We start from the raw sequence: 18,612 nt of genomic DNA, 5'->3' as shown, positions 1-18,612 counted from the left end.
CGGCCACTGCCAGGGGTTTCAGCCTTTCTGAACACAGCTTGTTGGTTAGAAGCCCCTCGGTACTTCCTGGGGGGAGCTGAGCACCACTGGTCCTCGGCCTTTTCTAGGATCCTCTTGCCTTTAGATTTAGAATCACCCGAAGTAAAGGGTCTGCTTCCCGGTGCAGCTGAGGTGCCTTCAGCCCCGCCAGGACCAGAGCATCTGGCAGCAATCCTAACCGCTCTTGATTTTCCATAATTCCCAGAGTCAGTTCTCAGAAATCATTCCATGTGAATTAAAAAAACCCCAAAGGCAAAAGTGCTCCTAGTATTAATTCTGAGTAATGATTACCCTACTGATGAGGAAGGTTTTTATCTTCTAGACTAGTGGCTCTTAAAAATTTTTGAGGGCCCCCAAAGAGCTTTTGTTTATATTTCATGATATTTACTGTGTTTAGAAAGTAAAACAAAAATTTTAAATATTTATCAACTCATTTAAAAATAAACCTATAACAAGTTGACATAAATTATTTTTATGAAAAAAACCCCTATATTTTCCAAAGCAAAAAAAATTAGAAGAGTAAAAATGTTTTACACTTAAAAAAAAAAAACCTCTTTAATAATAACCTTTCCAGATAATTGTGGATATTCTCCTTTGATACTGTACCCAAACTTGGCCACCGGTATCTCCTTAAAGATGAGTTGCAACATGGAATCTGAAACTACCTTAATGAACTTTTCATACCTCGTACACTCATGAGAGAATGAGTGTGAAAAAGCAAATGACATGTTTGAATAATGACCCTGTGAAACCATGAAGCATATATTATTATTTCCATTTGACAGATGAGGGAATTGAATCTAGGAAGTACCACTTAATAGGCTCTCTGTGGGAGAACTACTTGTGGTTTAGAATTGCCCATTATAGGCGAGATTTAATTTTAGGGATAGATTAATTGTGCAAATGATAAAGGTCCTCTGTTCAAATTACTGTGTGGTTTGTCTCCTGATTGGATCCTGTGGATATATTGCAGTTTGTTTGTTGTTTTTAACACTGTATTTTATTTTTATCTATTCTAGACCTATTCTGGACTCTTCTGTGTAGTCATAAATCCTTACAAGAACCTTCCCATTTACTCTGAGAATATTATTGAAATGTACAGAGGGAAGAAACGTCACGAGATGCCTCCACACATCTATGCCATATCTGAATCTGCTTACAGATGCATGCTTCAAGGTAACTGGAAATGTTAGAATACTACTCAGAATTTCTTAAATGTAATTCGGTTTTTTTTAGAATGTCTTCAATCTTTTCTACAGAGGGCTTTACTTTCTTTTTTTTAAGATTAAAAAGAAAAGTGATAGATGTTTATTGTAGAAAAATTATGAATTCTTAAGATTAGACTAGGCAATATGGCCATTTTCTATAGGCATCCGGTAAGTATGCTTGGTGCTTCATAAATACTTCATGTTAATTTTTCTGTTAAGAAGCATCTAGTTTTTATATATATTTGATCTCTCCACCACAAGCCAGTATAATCAAAGCTGTACTGCATTAGTTTTTAAAACCAACAGGAAGAATAAAAGAAAAGGTGGATGCATCATTGGGGAAAGAAAGATTATAAAATATTTTTTATTTAAATGCATGAAAAAGGACACACCAAAAGTTAAACAGCATGTGTGGAGTTGGTGGATTTCGATTGTTTTCTTTTTGGATCTTGAGTGAAATATAAATTTGAAGAGTCCTTAATTGGAATTATGGCTTCAGACGCAATGATTTATGGAGGAATTTTTTTTGAAAACTAGAATGGAGCAGTTTTGAATGCATTTAACATTATTGTGTAACAAGACTACATTTTTTTTTTTTTCCTTTTAAATTTTTTAAAATTTTGATTTTCTTGAAGTATAGTTTGATTTACAACGTTGTGTTAATTTCTGGTGTACAACAAAGTGATTCAGTTTTACATATACGTGTTCTTTTTCTTTTTTTTTTTTCTTTTGGTCACGCCACGTGGCTTGTGGAATCTCAGTTCCCTGACCAGGGGTTGAACCTGGGCCCCGGCAGTGACCCCGGTGGCCCCTAGCTACTAGACCACCAGGGAACTCCCTTATATATTCTTTTTCCTATTCTTTTCCCTTATGGTTTATCACAGGATACTGAATATAGTTCTCTGTGTTATACAGTAGGACCTGTCAACAAGACTGCATTTAAACGTGGGACTTCCTAGCACTATGTGAAATCTTCTATAGTAAAACTCTCCCTCTCTCTCCTTTTATTTTTTTAAAAATGAATTCTGTAAAGTAAAATAAAATCTAGGAGGTCTTCAGGAAGCAGAGTATGCTGCATCCACCTGTCATCAAATCCCAGGTCCTGGAAAGGCTGCCTGGGTCCTGGGTCTAAAGGGCAGTGTGAGGGAGTTAATACCCATCTCCTACTCAGGTATCATTTGGATGCTTCTTCCATACCAGGTCCTCGGAGGCAAACAGGAAGTGCTTTAGGACTAGAATAGTGGCACAGATGGGTAAGAAGAGGTTCAGAATCCAAGATGAGCTTAGGCTTAAAAAAGGTTCAATTTAATAACCCTTTCTTAGGTTCAGGGCCAAGAATGTTAAGAAATGGCCATGACTGTGATAAATTGCAGTCAGGTGATGGAGAAGGAAAATCTTCAGCGTTTTGTTTTGTGTCTCATTCTGTGTCTCCATTAAGAAGAATGATCTTTACATGCAGAAAAGTATTTGTATGAATGAGCAAACTGCCTCATATGGGAGAAGAAATTGGCCAAAGTACACTCCGCCTCTGATTGAATCCATATTTTCTCTTCTAAACAAATACATTCTCACAACTGAGGTTACCGAACCCCTGTTCTTTGAAGTATTATATAGAACAGGAGTTTCCAGAAGGCTGAGATGGTCTCACATTATATAATTCTAATTTTTAAAAAGAGGAAGAAGCTCCCCTTTATATTAAGCTCAGGAGCTCCCACTCTTGAGCTTACTATACCTGCCAGGAAAGATTCTAGAATCTACTGTTAATAGTCTAGAAACAGCATGAAAATATTCCTCACATTACGTTACACTGAGTAGGAAGGGAAATATAGTAGACAGTGTTATCAGAGAATTAGGACTTCTCCATGGTGTTCCATGATCCCTGTGATCTCCTCGTGGTTGGATGCTGCAAAGTTGTGCCTGAGATGCTGATTAATGATAGAGGTTGGCCAGGCGTCAGGATGTGCACCAAGGGGTTTGTGCCCTTTCCAACATTCTAATCAATATACTTGAAGACATAGGATGCATGCCTGTAAAATTTATAGATGACATGAAACTGGGAGGAAAAAGAAATACATTTGATGAAAAGAAACAGTTTTCAAAAGCTCTTGACAGGTTGAACGGTGACTTGACTCTAGTTAAGAGGGATAAATGTTAATGCCCCACTACTGGGTTTCCAAACCAGCTATATGAATACAGAGTGAGGAAGATGTGGCTTACCAGTAAATGGTATTATTAATATCATCACTAATGCTAGAATGAACCTGTATTGAATATTATTATGTGCCAGGCACTGGGCTAAATGCTTTATGTGTATTATTTAATCCACAACAATCCTATAAAGTAAATAGAATTACTGTCCCTATTTTGCTGAGGCACAAAAAGTTAAATAACTTGACCAAGAAAATGTAAATAGAAGAGGTATGAACGAGGATTCAAAACCAAGGCAACGTGACACATTCTTATCCACAATCATAAACTGCCACGTGGAAGCTAAAAGAATTAGTTGATAGTTTTGATTACGTAATAATTTAAAACAGACAATAAAAAACAAAAAAAACCCACTCTAACCAATTCCACTGTATTTTTTTCTATAAGTAGGGGGCTACCTGTGGATATAGGATACAACACAGTCGGGTGGGACGTCTGCTAGAGCAGTCAGACAACAGTCAACAACTTGCAACTGCTCATGAAGCTCAGACCAGCTACCAATGCTCATCCATCTGGGTGTTCAGTTACAAACGTGAGCAAGTAAATAGCTAAACATCAGTGGGCCTACGAAGAGGACCTGTAGCTTGACAGGGGACCATGTGGAGGATTCAGAGCAGATGGTCCTACTGAACAGAGTTTGTTTTTTTAACACAAAAAACAGAAGAGAGCTTAATTTTTTTTTCTTAACTTTAGATTCTAGGGGATATTGCGTCAATAAAATGCAGAGGGACTTCCCTGGTGGTCCAGTGGTTAAGACTCCGTGTTCCCAATGCAGGGAGCATACGTTCGATCCCTGGTTAGGGAATGAAGATCACAACATGCCGCATGGCGCAGCCCCCCCAAAAAAAACAACCGGTGGGACTTAAAAAAAAAAAATGCAGAGTGTGCCTGGCACATAGTAGTTGTTCAAGAAATATTTTTTGACTGCATGAATGAAAGTAGAGTTCTTGGACATAAACTTGCTCGCAAAAATCACAAACTCTGAAAGCGTGGGATAGCAGAATTGACATAATTGGACTAAAGCAATGAATTAGAAGACCGACTCAAGGAGTTCTTCCAGAATACACAAGAAAAAGAAACTGATGGAAATTATGACAGAAAGAGTAGGAAACATGGTGTACACTCCGCATATCTGTAGACATGGTATAGACTCTCAGGAGCCATGAGAGAAGTGATATTTTTGAAAAAGTTCACCAGAGCTGAAGAAGGACTTCAGTCTTGAAACTGAGAGGGTTCACTAAGTGCCAGGCAGGAATCTTGAAAGGAGACACATGCCTGGTCTAACACAGCGTGGTGTGGATAGGGCAAGATCAGGTGATCTCGGTGGAGAGGGCGTCAGTGGGCTCAGACTTCTCATTTGCAGTCCTGCGTGTTAGAAACTGAACGCAGCACACTGAGACCTGTGCCCGGTAGGTAATCATGCGAGGGGACCTAAGACTATTAATATTCCAGGCTCCCCCAGCACCCCGTGTGCTCCTCCTCCTCTGCCCCTCCCCGTGGCCGTCCACCCCAGCCAGCTTCCACTCAGTAGCAGCCGACACTGCCACCCACCTTCTGTTGACCTAGACAGATGTAAAGGCAAATTTTGCTGTTAACAGTAGTTGCAGGGGCCCTCGTGCATATCTAAGACCTGAGATTCTACCTTCTTCCTGGAGTCTTAGAATGAAATCCACATCTCCTTGTTCTTTTGTTTCCCGGTCACATCTTCATTTCCGTAATGCTCTCTTTTCATTTCTGCCTTAGGTAACTCCCACTCTGTGATGTGCAAACTTCCCTATGTATTCAATGTCTTCGTCAAGTGTTTTCTTTTCCTCCGGGCTTTAACTGAAACTTGGCTTTCCCCTGAGTGTGGGCCCTCCACTCCGATCCTGTGCTCTAGGAGATGGGGTCAGTGTCCTTACTCTCAGTGCATCTGCTGGGCTATTAATACTCTTTACCCCTTGAAAACACTGCCCCTCCTCTGCCTGCCCCTCATCGCTTGTAGCAGCTTTCTTCTGGGTTCCCCTCCTCCCTCCTCCTCCCCTCCCTCCTTAGTGGGTCTGGCCCCCAACACGGCGTCGTTTCCTCCCTGCCTCAAGCCCTGCCATAACCCTGTGTTACTTCCTAGTTTTTCGTCAACAGCCAGCCCCCGGTCTCTTAATCATCTCTTAATCTTCTTCTCTTCTGACTTATGCTGCTGACACCCTAGACTGTGCCACCTTCTGAAATGATCTTATTTTTCAAATATTTCAGAAATTCTATTGCAAAATCCTTCCGTCCTGGCAGTTCAGTCAGCAAGTCTCCTGACCGTGTTCTTTGACTCCGTTTAGATCTCGGGTCCAGACGCTGTTCTCCTTTTTCCCTGTGTATTATCAGTACTGCCTTGACTTTCTTCCTTGTGTAGTTTAGATTTTATAGTCTGTCATTTCAGCGTCTTCTGTCAGTATCCTATGCCCCTTGTCCCTTTGTTCTTTTGTTATACTTATTTGGCAAAATTCTTACCCTGGGTCAGTCAAGATATTTGTCTTTTTTTAAGGCTCTTACTTGGGTTGCTGATGCCTCTGGCATCTTCTCTTCATACAGCTGAACAGATCAATACTCCTGTTAATTTCGTGACCACAAGCCCAGATTCCACGCAGAACACTGCTTGCTAATCCTTCCTTGATTGTCTATTAAGATTATAACCTCACTCTCCCTAATGATTGTCTCAAGCCCCTGCCCACTTCAGCTCCCTAGGTCCCTGCGTCCCCTTCTCCTCCCCAGCTGGTGGCTTCTTCCCCTGATCCATGGAGAAATTAGAAGCCACCAGAGAGGAGCTGCCGCAGCTTCCTGAGCCAGATTTACAAACCGTCCCGTCCTGCGCCCGCTCCCGTGAAGGCAGTCTTCCCAGCTCCTTCACCTCTGGTGCCCGTCCCATCTCTCCTAGGAATCCGTCTCAGGAAGCTCATGGTGTTGACTGTCTTCTGCTTTCCTTTTTAGAGGCTCCTAATGTTAGCATTAAATGTGCTGAAGTTTTCCCCATTACTTTAAAAAAGAAAATTCTCTCTTCCATCCTCTCCTTCCCTTCACGGCCAGGTTTCTTGAAAGCATCTGCCGGTTGGTGGGTAGATATGGTTGATGGTAGGAACTTGTGAAAACACTCCTGTTTTCTCAGGGAAAGGTGAAGCAGGGTCTCAGCTGAGAGTGAGGAGGAGGGAGCAGAGATGGGAGATTTAAGAGAGGAACAGTGTGACATAATTCTCTAGAAGACTCAGATAATACTTACATTTATACCATTCACATTGCATCACATATTTAAAACAACAGCTATTGGAAATACAGGGGAAATGTGACCCACAATTATAGAGGGAGCTTTAATGTGTTTCTCTCAGAATTTGAGATAAGTAGGGAAAAGAAAGAACATAAAGAATGTGATCACAATTTAGCAAGCTTGAATTGGAAAGTGTATATACAATACTACTGCCCGTATATACAATACTACTGCCCATCAAGCAGAAAGAACATTTACAACCTTGGCTTGTAATTTTGATGCTAAGTCACCAATAAAAATCTCAGATCAGGCCACATTCTCTGACCACAGTGCAGTAAGACAAGGTATTAACAGATTTCCACCTGGGTTTGTTTTGTGGGAGTGTTGTTTAATGAGTTCTTCTTACTGTTTTTGCTGTTAGCCATTCATCTATATGGCTTTTTTGGTAAAAGAAGAAATCAAAACTGCTATTACAGATTCTTTAGAAGTTAACCACAACAAAATATCACATGTAAAAAATTTATGGCTTAAGGCAAAAACTGCTTTAAGAAAGAATTCATAGCTATAAATATTTTTATTAGTAAATAAAGATTTACATACAAGCCTTTTACTCACAAGGTAGATAAAAGACTTTATGATAATTTGTTAAACTGTATTGTCTCATGAGCTTTTCTGTGTGTCATTTCACACACACAAAAGAAGTTCTTTAAAAGTACAGCCTGGATGGTAACTTAAGACTTCTTGTGGTGGTCATTTCGCAGTATACACAAATATTGAATCATTGTGTTGTACACCTGAAACTAATATAACGTTACATGTCAGGTATACCTCAATTTTTTAAAAAGTACAACATGAAATGAACCTAAACTAGAGGAAAAACATAAAATTGTTAAGTAAAACTTGAACTAGTTCCACGAAAAGACCATAAAATAGACAAACATTTGGCAAGTGTGACTAAGAGAGAACCACCAGAAAGAATAAAGGTTTTATAACACTATAAACAGAGACAAAATTGACTCAAAATAAGGTGGAAAACTTAGAAAAATGTCAGTGGGAGAAATGGTAAAGATTGTCAGAGATTTTACCTTTATGTCTCAAAGACACAAGGCCCAGACAATTTTAGTGGGGAAGTCTATCAAATCTCAAGGACTAGATAATTCCTGTGTTATCTAAATGGTTTTAGACCATTAAACAATGCAGAATAGTCTGGATAACATCAAGATCAGAAATTGTCAAAGAACTTTGAATGCTTAAATTACTTTTTACTTTTTGTTAAAAAGTAATACGTGAAGATAGTTGAAACAAGCAAAAACACCGTACAGCAAGGCTTACATTATTGAAAAAGAAACAAGAGATACCTGTCCTACCCCTGCCCATTCTGGATTTCCTCTTTAGAGGAAATCATGTTTTAATCTGTTTCTTCTTGTGTGTGTATATATTTCTAAGTAACAGGCTTGTGATATTCTTTCTCTCTTTTTTTTTTTAACTTCTGGTGTTTTCTATAGACTTCCTATTATGAAAGAAGAGTTTTTAACTGCCTGCCCCCATCTTCCTGATAGAAGTCAAATCAACATTTTTTGGCATTTTAGTATTCAACATTTAAACTATTTCTCCTATGATCACATTTCCTTTCTTACACAATTTGCTGTTTTCCCTGGGGTTAGTAATTTTCCTCTTTTGGGGGAACAGATTAGTTCTGCAATTACTACATTGATTTGACAGAACTACAAATCTTCTTTCAATACGTAGACGTATATCACGTAATTTATCAGTGTCTTTCCTCCCTTGGAGACATACCTCCGGGGACCCTTTATCCTCCAGTCTGTACTTAGTGGTCTTCAGACTTGCCTTCGCCTGCACTCTGGAAATTCCTTGCTTCTTTCTGTGGACTGCTGGATCAAAGGGTATGTGTGTTTTAAGGTTATGTGTGTTTTGTGTGTGTGTGGGTTTTATTTTTGGCCTCGCCTTGCGGCACGTGGGAGCTTAGTTCCCCGACCAGGGATCGAACCCGTGCCCCCTGCAGTGGAAGCACAGAGTCCTAACCACTGGGCCACCAGGGAATTCCTCCTTGCTTCTTTCCGTGGTTGTACTTCTTAATTTATGGATCCCATATGCTGTTATTTTGGATGGAGAATAACCTCCAGTAGCTTCCTGAGAAACACTGGAAATAACCAATTGTTCTACGAGTAAGTAATTACCTAAAAAGATGGCTCACTTATATAGTGGAATCCTGAGCAGCAGTCTTGAAATGACGTCTGACACACCAAGGGATGTCCTAGTATAATAAGCACATATACTACCCCTCTCTTGTTTTAAGAATAAGTCTTTTAAGACTAGGGTTGATATACATCAGAGTGTGAACCTTTAAAATATAGGTTAAAGGAATCTTTTTGAAAAATGTTGAAACTGGATACAAGTTTCTTACATTAGGAGAAAGAAAAGCAAGGAAAACAGACCATCTTTTAAAAGGAACATCAAGGAAGGCTTCAAAAGGTCAGAAAACAGGTAACACCAAATACAGCAGTAAATAGAAATACTTTTAACCCCCTATAAATAACAGAGCCTAATATAATCATATGCCCCTTACAAGAGAGACATCTCAAAGTAGAAAAATAATAGCAGTGCAGTGATGGGCATTTCCTCGGCCAAATGGGTACAAAAAGGGAGCACCAATTAAAGTCATCTCAAGTCTAAAGTAGACGTCACAGCAGAAACAGGGACAAAGGGCATTATTTTATGCCAGGAAAAGGAATGTTTTATAATGAATTACAGTTGCCTTGAATCTATGTATTGAATCTTATAATGTGGGAATACAGACAGTGGGAGACAGTAACACTCCTTACCCTGAGAAGCTGTCAAACGTAGGAAAACCCTTCTAGTGATTGTGTTAGAGAACTGTTATCTCATTGAAGATACAGGAAAATAAATAAAGACAATATCATAGTGATAAGTGCTATGAAGAAAACTAAGAGAGTACAGGCATCAGAGTGAAAGGGTTAGTGAGGGGATGAAACAGTGATTTCACTGGGTGATAAGTTTAAAGATGTACTTATTCTTTAGCCAAAAATGTATATGGTAGCAGTGAACAAAAATAGGCAGAACTTGAATAAGAAATTGCAGAACTTTTTTAAAGTCTTAAATGTAGAGGCACAGCATGTTGCTGGATGGGAAAACTAAATATATACAATTTTAGTAAGGTATCATTTGCATACAGTAATATTCAGCCTTTTTAGTGCATAGTTTTTTGACCTTTGACAAATGCTTATAGTTGTGTAACTACAATCAAGATATAGAACAGCTCTATCTTCCCCCAAATTTCTACACTCTCCTTATAGTCATTCCCTCCCCTCTAGACCATGGCAACCACTGATTTTTTTTTCCTTTGTCACTCTAGTTTCGCCTTTTCCAGAACATCATGTAATCATACACAAGTTAGCCTTTTGAGGGTGGCTTCTTTCACTAACATAGTACATTTGAGCGTCATCCACCAATACTTCACTCCTTTTTAGTTCTGAGTAGTATTCCATTGGATGCATGTTCCACAGTTTATTTATTCACTTACCATTCGAAGGGCATTTAGATAGTTTCCAGTTCTTGGCAGTAAAGACACTAGAAACATTTGTATACAGGTTTTTTTAGTGTAAGTTTTAATTTCATTTGGCTCAATACCTAGGAGTAGGATTGCTCGGTCACATGGTAGGTGTATGTTTAACTTTATAAGAAATTACCAAACTTTTTCCAAGTGGCTGTGCCATTTTTCAACTTTACTAGCAATGGATGAGAGTTCCAGTTCTGCATCCTGTCAGCACTTGGTATTGTCAGTTTTTTATTAAATTGTAGTCTCTCTGATAAGTGTGTAGTGATCTTTCATTGTGGTCTTAAATTGCATTTCCCTAGTGACTAATGATATTAAGCACCTTTTGATGTGCTTATGCCACCTGTATGTCTTCCTTGGTGAAGTGTCCAAATCTTTTAACCATTTAAAAAAATTGGGTGGTTTGTTTTCTTATTACTCATTTTTGAGAATTCTTTGTCCTTTTTAGTTACAAGTCCTTTATTGGGTAAGTGATTTGCAATTTTTTCCCACTCAGTCTGTGATCCATCTTGAGTTAATTTTCATGTATGGTGCAAGGTATGGATTGAAGATCATCGTTTTGCATGTGGATATCCAGTTGATCTTGGCACCATTTGTTGAGAAGACAATTTTTTTCTCCAGTGAATTGCCTTTGTCAGGATTCTCAATTCCTTTGATCTGTATGTCTGTCCTTTGGCAGATATCATACGTCTTGGTTACAATAGCCATACAGTAAATCTTGAAATCAAATAGTGTATTTTCCACCATCATTCTTTAAAAGTTATTTTCTCTATTCTAGTTGCTTTGTCTTTCAATATAAATTATAGAAATTAGCTTGTCATTTTCTAAAGTCCCACTCTTCACATTTTGATTGGATTGCATTGACTCTATAGAACAATTAGAGCAGAATTGACAATAGTTTTGAGTCTTCCAATCCATGAACATGGTTTATCTCTCTATTTATGTAGGTCTTTAATTTATTTCATCAGTATTTTATAGTCTTTAGTATATAGATCTTGCACATACTTTGTTAGATTTATATCTAAGTATAACATATCCCTTAGTATAACTAAGCATTTCCTGTTTTTAGTAGTGTTAAATGGAACTTTAAAATTTTTAATTTCCAATTGTTCACTATTAATATATAGAAATATTATTTTTAAAATATATATTGACATATTTTGCAACCTTGCAAAAGTCACTTATTCTGAAAGGTTTTTTGGTAGATTCTTTGGGACTATCTCTATAGACAATTATGTCCTCTACAAATAGAGACATTGTTATTTCCTCCTTTTTTTTTTTTTTTTTAATTTTATTTATTTATTTATTTATGGCTGTGTTGGGTCTTCGTTTCTGCGCGAGGGCTTTCTCTAGTTGCGGCAAGTGGGCGCCACTCTTCATCGCGGTGCGCGGGCCTCTTACTATCGCGGCCTCTCTTGTTGCGGAGCACAGGCTCCAGACGCGCAGGCTCAGCAATTGTGGCTCATGGGCCCAGTCGCTCCACGGCATGTGGGATCTTCCCAGACCAGGGCTCGAACCCGTGTCCCCTGCATTGGCAGGCAGACTCTCAACCACTGCGCCACCAGGGAAGCCCTCTTTCCTCCTTTTTAAGTCTCTGCTTTTAATTATTTTTCTTCTTTGTGATGTTGAATAGGTGTGAGAACAGACATCCTTGTCTTATTCCTGGTCTCAGGGGGACAGCATTCAGTTTTTCACCATTAAGGATGATGTAAACTGTAGGTGTTTTGTAGATGCCCTTTATCAAGTTGTTGAAGTTCCCTTGTATTCCTAGTTTGCTGAGTTTTTTGTTTTTGTTTTTACTCATGAATGGATGTTGTTTTATTGTATGTCTTTTCTACATCTATTTAAGTTATTGTTTCTTTTTGAGTGAACTTTAGTAGTTTATGTCTTTTAAAGAAATTATCCTATTCATCCTAGTTGTCAAATTTTTTGGCAGAAAGTGGTTCCTAATATTTCCTTATTATCCTTTCAGTATTTCTGGAATCTATAGTGGTTTTCCCTTTCTTATTCCAGATACTGGTAATTTGTGTCTTATACCTGATCATTTTGTCTAGAGATGTATCAATTTCATCGATCTCAAAGAACCAGCATTTGGTCACTTGTTTTTGTTTTTTTTTCCTGTTTCCCATTTCATTGATTTCTGTTCCTTATCATTTTTTCTTCTACTTATTTTGTGTTTAATTTGTGCTTTTCTAGTTTTTTAAGGTAGGAGCTGAGGTGACTGATTTGAAACCTTTTTCACTGTTGAAAATATGATTTAATTCAACATGGATTTATTGAGTACCTCCTTATGTGTTTTTTGAAAGGTGCTTTGGAAAATAACTGAGCTATCAAATGAGTCTCTACTCTTTAGAAGGCTAGTTGCATTTTTGAACATGAAGTTATTTCCCTTAAATGTCACTATAAGGCTGTGTCTGGTTATATTTATAGGTTTTTAGCATATAAAGTTCATTGTAAACTATGAAGTGGAGTTCTATAGACGTTGCTCAGACCAGGAGAATTTGGGGTGTGAGGGTTCATGTTTAGAGTGAATAATACGCAAAAACTTGGTAAAATCCTAGTTTTATAGGTGAAGAACCCGAGACCAGCAAGGAATCAATGCCTCATTTATAGATCTGTGGGCAGTTTGTGGCGGGGCTGGAACTAGGACAGAAGATTCCAGTTCCCGGTGTCTTGCCAGTGCCCGGCCTGGCTCCTTGTACTGGGTTCTCTCAGTGGACGGAAGGCTGACTGTTAATTCTGGGAATAAAGGAGCAAGACAGTCTGTGATCTCAGGCAGCACATGCTGGTGGGGCAGGCAGTTGGCGGTATTGTTTGTCTAACTCCAGAATACTGTGGTCAAAAGAAGGAAACAGGGAGGAGCCTGAGGAAGAGGGTCTGGGGAGGCTCCTCAGAGGAGATACAGCTGAGCTGAGCACGAAGGGCAGGTGGAGGTAATCCAAGTGGTCATGGATCCGGGAAGGACATGCCACAGAAAGGAGATGGCACATCACTCCTGGGAAAGTGAACCAATAAAGGGGCAGACATCAACTATGTTGCCCATGGCGGCCAGAAAGAAGGAGAAAACAGTGGTTAGGAGCTATTATTAGGAATTAAAATTAGACTCAAGGGGCCAGGCAGTAATATGCTCTTGCTATAAATCAGCTTATACACAGAGTATATGAATGGATTTGTTTCTTTTAATAATATTATATGAAAAGAGCATGACGTAGTGAAGGAACTCTTCATTTCTCTTTGATGGAGGTTATCTATGCCTGAACTACTGTGAGACCTTCATTGGGCACGTGATGGCTCTTTTGATGGGAAAGCAAGCACAGAGTAGGGAGCGACGGAAATGCTACCTGGGCCGGGCCCTCGTGACCGCAGTTGCTTTTGAGGCAGTGACAGTCTTGGTCGGGAGTGTTGAGGACACAGGCACTGGAGGCAGACAGGCCTGGGTTCTCACCTGCATCCTTGTCCCCCAGTAGCTATGTGACTGGAGGATTAACTTCCTCAAAGAACATTCTCCTCTGTAAAATAGAGATAATGATGCTCATAAGTGATTGGAAGTCATACATCCTACACAGGTGGTTTTGTCCTTGGACTACACGTGGGTTTGCATTTCACCTTTTCAGTTGAAAAATTGAGCTGAATATGAATACTTAAATCATTCATCACTTTAAAATCATGTTAGATATTTTTCATCATACGTCCTTTCGTTATTTTTGGTGTATCTAACATTCTGACTTGAGACAGTGGTTAAACCTCATATAGCTGTTTATCCTCCTTCAATCTTCTCTTCCACTCAGTGTTTGATACTTTTTGGGGTTTTTTTCTCCTTTAAGGTCAAATTAATAATGATTCCTCTCTGGTGGTGGGTTTTCTTGAAAGGCAGTGGTTTCCAAACCTGGCCCTGCATCAGAATCACCTGGGGAACCTACTTAAAAAGGGGTTTTCAATCCCTCCCCCTGAAGGTGGAGGTGGAGCTCTGCGGAGTTCAATTTTATAAAACTTCCCAGTCGACTCTGAGGGGCAGCCGGGTTGGAGAGTCCAGGTTGATTAGACATGTACAGTCATCTGAGCCTGGGTTGTTATCTACCCCAGAGAATCTGGCAGTAGAATGATGAACTTGACGGGATTTAGGACTGTATAATATATAATAGGGTTGGGAAGAGTTAACTTGACCTGAGAGCAGCAGAGTTACTAGTATTTTACAGGCTATCACTGCAACTTTATTATTATATCAAATTTTTTAAAAACCAGGCAAATGGTCACTTTCTTTTTTTTTTGTTTGTTTTGTTTTGTTTTGTAGATCGTGAGGACCAGTCAATTCTTTGCACGTAAGTAAATGTTGAACATTCAGACTTCTTTTCGATTCTGTTGGAAAGTAAAAGCCATTATTTTTTTGTATGGGGGGAGGGGGAAGGGAGAGCAGTCACTTAAGAGTTTGATGTAAACCTTGCAGTTGTTGTTTTAAGACTACAGTATATAAGTTGCTTAAATTTGGTGTTACTCTTTGGTTGTCAAACTGGGCTTTTCACAGATTTCATAACGTTAATCTGTGAAACTTACATCTTTAGTTTGTTTGTCCAAGTGTTGACCTCTTGGACATTTTGGGAATTTACCCGTACCACCCAGGAAGCATTATTATCATGCGCCTGTGTGCTGTGTGTGAAGTGCTGGAGAGTCAGGATAGAACAGAACCCGTGGCAGGAAGCGGTCAGATTTGCACATTAGGAAGGTCACGCTGGCTACGGTGGGGAGGGTGCACGGGGAAGCGTGAACACGCGAAGACCAGGTGGGAGGCTGTTGAGTTAGCTCCGCGAGGGAGGGAAGTGACTTCAGGTGGAGAGGTGGTGGTGGAGCCAGAGGAAAGTGGGTGGATCTCGGGTGGAGTTTAGTTTAGGAGACAGGCCCAGCGGGACTCGGTGATTTACACGCCCGAGCAAGGGGAGCTCGGAGAGGCTGGAGTTGTGCCAGTTTCAGGATGTAAGGAGTTCGGTGGAGGAACAGGCTCGGGGTGGAAGGCAAGGAGTTTGGGAGGACACTGACTTTGAGGTGCCTGTGGCTCTCCGGAGTGGAGCTGTCACTAGGCCGCTGGCCCCATGAACGTGGAGTCGGAGCTGTGCCCGGAATGCAGAGCCGGCGGCCTGGGTGACGGCAGCCACGCGGTGAGTGAGGTCGCCTCTGAGTGTGGGATCCCCGGGAGGGGCGACCTTCGAGGGTGGGGGAAGAGGGTGAGACGCCGCAGAGACGCCCAAACCGTGGGCCACAGAATGCGTCCGACGCCCTTGAGAGTGAGTGAAATATACAGAACCACGGGCGTGGGATTTAGCGCTAGAGCAGGAGGCTGGCGGTGGTCGACTGAGGTGCACTGGGGGGTGGGGAGGGAGGTCGAAGCCAGATGGCAGCTGAGGAATGACGGGGGCGGGGTGTGTGTGTGTGTGTGTGTGTGTGTGTGTGTGTGTGTGTGAAAAAGTTTAAAAAAGAATCAAAAAGCCAAGTGTAGGCCTGCTACTTCCCCAGGGCTTGAGAAAGTGAAAATTGCAGCAGTGGATTAGTGGTGAGAAATCGACTTTTGTTGTTTTTGATGGTGAGTTTAATGTGGGAGAGGTTAAATGCTGTAGAGGGAGATGGGGGCAGGGCAGAGAGAACTGAGGGGCGCGGAGGGCACGGGGTGGGCGTCGGGCCGGGACCTGGGGGGACGTGAGGCCTCTAGAGTGACAGGGAGGCTGGGAATTGAGAAAGTTCCCATCTCGTGGCTTCTCCTTCCCATGAAGAGAGACTTTGGTGTTAATAAGGAGGAGGGGAGAAGCAGAAATAGCTGACACTAGTCTCTGTTGTGTAAATTTTCTTCCAGCATTGTTTAGCCTCTGAGTTATACGAATCAATATAAATTTATTTATTTTTTTAATAAATTTATTTTATTTATTTTTGGCTGCGTTGGGTCTTCGTTGCTGCACATGGGCTTTCTCTAGTTGCGGCGAGTGGGGGCTACTCTTCGTTGAGGTGCGTGGGCTTCTCATTGCGGTGGCTTCTCTTGTTGAGGAGCACGGGCTCTAGGCGCGCAGGCTCAGTAGTTGTGGCACATGGGCTTAGTTGCTCCGCGGCATGTGGGATCTTCCTGGACCAGGGCTCGAACCCGTGTCCCCTGCATTGGCAGGCGGATTCTCAACCACTGCGCCACCGGGGAAGCCCCTGAATTAGCTTTTCTTAAAAAACAAACCACCCTGACACTTAATGACTTAAAGCAGTTTTCCCAGCAATTGGGTTGGGCTCAGCTGGGCCTTTCTGCTTAGCGGGGCCAGGCTGACCTGTCTCACCTGGGAAGGGGGGAGTTGCTGGCTGGCTGGCTGGCTGGCTGTTGGCCGGGGTGCCTTGCCTGTAGGCCCTTTAATTCTCTAGCAGGCCAGCCCTGGTTTTAACATGGTGACAGGTGCCAAGAGCAGCAGGAGAGCGAGCTCCAGTGCATAAGGGTTGTGCACACTTGCTGCACTTGCTGCCGCCCCATTCCCAAGCCAGATGTGTGGCCAAGGCCAAGGTCAGTGTGTGAAACACTAGCCAAGGGGGTAGGTACAGCAGGATGTGAAACAGTTGGGGCCGTTGCTGTGGACCTTGCCCCACGAGGGTGTTGGAATGGAACCAGATTCAATCCAACAGAAGCTGGGACAGTTTTTGTAAGTGGGTGCAGATGGGCGGTCACTGAAATGAGAGAACTGAGGACATTGGCCAGAGAAACTGTCATGATGGACCCTGCCTGGGATATGGGCAAACGAGGGGGGATTGATAGAGAGGAAGGAGTTGGGTCAGAGAACTAGAGGACAGGTCCTCCTGGGGACACCGGCGCAGAAGGAGCAGGAAGAGTAGGCACTGTGGCCGCAGGTGATGAGATGGGAACACCTCGGTGTGGCCACAGGAGTGGGCAGCCGAAGCAGAGAGAGAGCAGGGGGTCATCGGGGTTGAAGGTATCAAGGAGCCAAGGGGCCTGGGTTGGGGGTGTGTCACTCACATGAGGAGAGGAGAGGCTTGACCACACACACACACACACACGAGTGATAGTGTGAGGATGGTGGCCTCTAGTGAGCCCTTCAAAAAGCTAAACTATTTCACTTAGAGGAATGTCCTTTATTCCAAGGTAAGACACTTCCCTTTTTTGGGGGGGATAAAAAGTGCTTTCTTTTTTGAAACGGGAATGGAGGTTTTTGTTTGTGTTTAATGATCTTACTAGACAAAATAAATCCAAGTGTCAGAACAACCGTTATGGCTGTATGTGACCTCAGAGAGGCGGGGGTGAGGGGTCGAGGCTTTGTAACATGAGGGTCTGGAAGCGACGTGAGGGAGAGGGAGAAAGATGCCCCTTTCTTCCTGATCATGTGTGTGTGCCGGTGTGTGACGTGGAGCGGGGCCAGCGGAGGAGGGAGTGTTCAGGGAGGACACTGAGAACGTGGGTGCCTTTGCACACTGTGGAATGGGGGGCCCAGAGAGTACGGAGGAAAAGAGGGGGGCGGGAGCAGGAAATAGTGGGGTTTGGGATCAGGAGAAAGAAAACACAATATGAGAGCAGAGGAGCGACATTGGAGGCAGTGAACAAGGCTGGCAGGGGTGTGAGTCTGAAGGCTCCCCTACAGAGTTCATCTCTGCGCCCTGGTGCATTGGGGAAGAGGGGGGCGGGGGGGACTTGGGCCTTTGGGAGGCAGCAGCCTTGGCTGGTCCTTACTGGCTTCTAGGGGGTTTCTAGCTCAGATGGGCAGCCGTGCAGCCAGGTGAGTTTCTAGACCCTCATCCTTGTCACAATCCCTCGGGACTTCTTAAAGAATCAGTGAACCTTCCGGGCACAGGGGACAGCGGGTGAGAAATGATGTCAGGCAATTCCAGGTAATTTGGTCTTGCGTGGAGCCCAGGGTGTGAAGTAGGGAATAAATGCCAGTTTAAACTCAACATGCCTAAAAATTAACCTTTATTCCTACACAGACAAGATGTGTCTCCCATTATCCTTCTTTCCGACATCAACACTGTGTGTTTCCAGACTCAAGGTTTAAATCTTGCCCTGTGTTTGGACTCCCCGCTCTCTTTCATATCCCTCTTTCTGGTTGTCACCTCGTTTCATATTTCTCCTGTCTTTCCTAGCCCTGCCCAGCACCTACTATCTGGCCCATCTTGGTGGATCCTGGCTGACTTCCTTGCCTTTTAGCCTCTCTCTCCCTGCAGGGAGGAAATATGCCCATCGATACAGCCAGTTCCAGCCCACACTGATTTCCCCTTATCAGGCCCTTTTTTTTTATAGACAGCAGTTCATTACCTATTTAGGTCGTGTGGGTCTTGTCTTATAACTAGACAGTAAGGTAGGAACTGTG

General features: G+C 42.0%; 1 protein-coding gene across 3 annotated transcripts in view; it reads left to right on the top strand.

The window, feature by feature from the left end:
• Positions 1-18,612, top strand: part of MYH10 (myosin heavy chain 10) — a 137,978-nt gene that overhangs the window by 19,558 nt on the left and 99,808 nt on the right. For all 3 annotated transcript variants that reach the window (XM_059907898.1, XM_059907900.1, XM_059907899.1), the window contains exons 3-4: positions 1,059-1,215; positions 14,571-14,598. In XM_059907898.1, coding sequence (XP_059763881.1) covers positions 1,059-1,215; positions 14,571-14,598 — 185 coding nt within the window. The remainder of the gene's footprint in view (positions 1-1,058; positions 1,216-14,570; positions 14,599-18,612) is intronic.

This window comes from Balaenoptera ricei, chromosome 20 (assembly GCF_028023285.1).
Source record: "Balaenoptera ricei isolate mBalRic1 chromosome 20, mBalRic1.hap2, whole genome shotgun sequence".
Taxonomy (NCBI): Eukaryota; Metazoa; Chordata; class Mammalia; order Artiodactyla; family Balaenopteridae; genus Balaenoptera; species Balaenoptera ricei.
The sequence above is the reverse complement of the archived record's forward strand: the minus strand, read 5'-3'. Positions and strand labels throughout refer to the sequence as shown.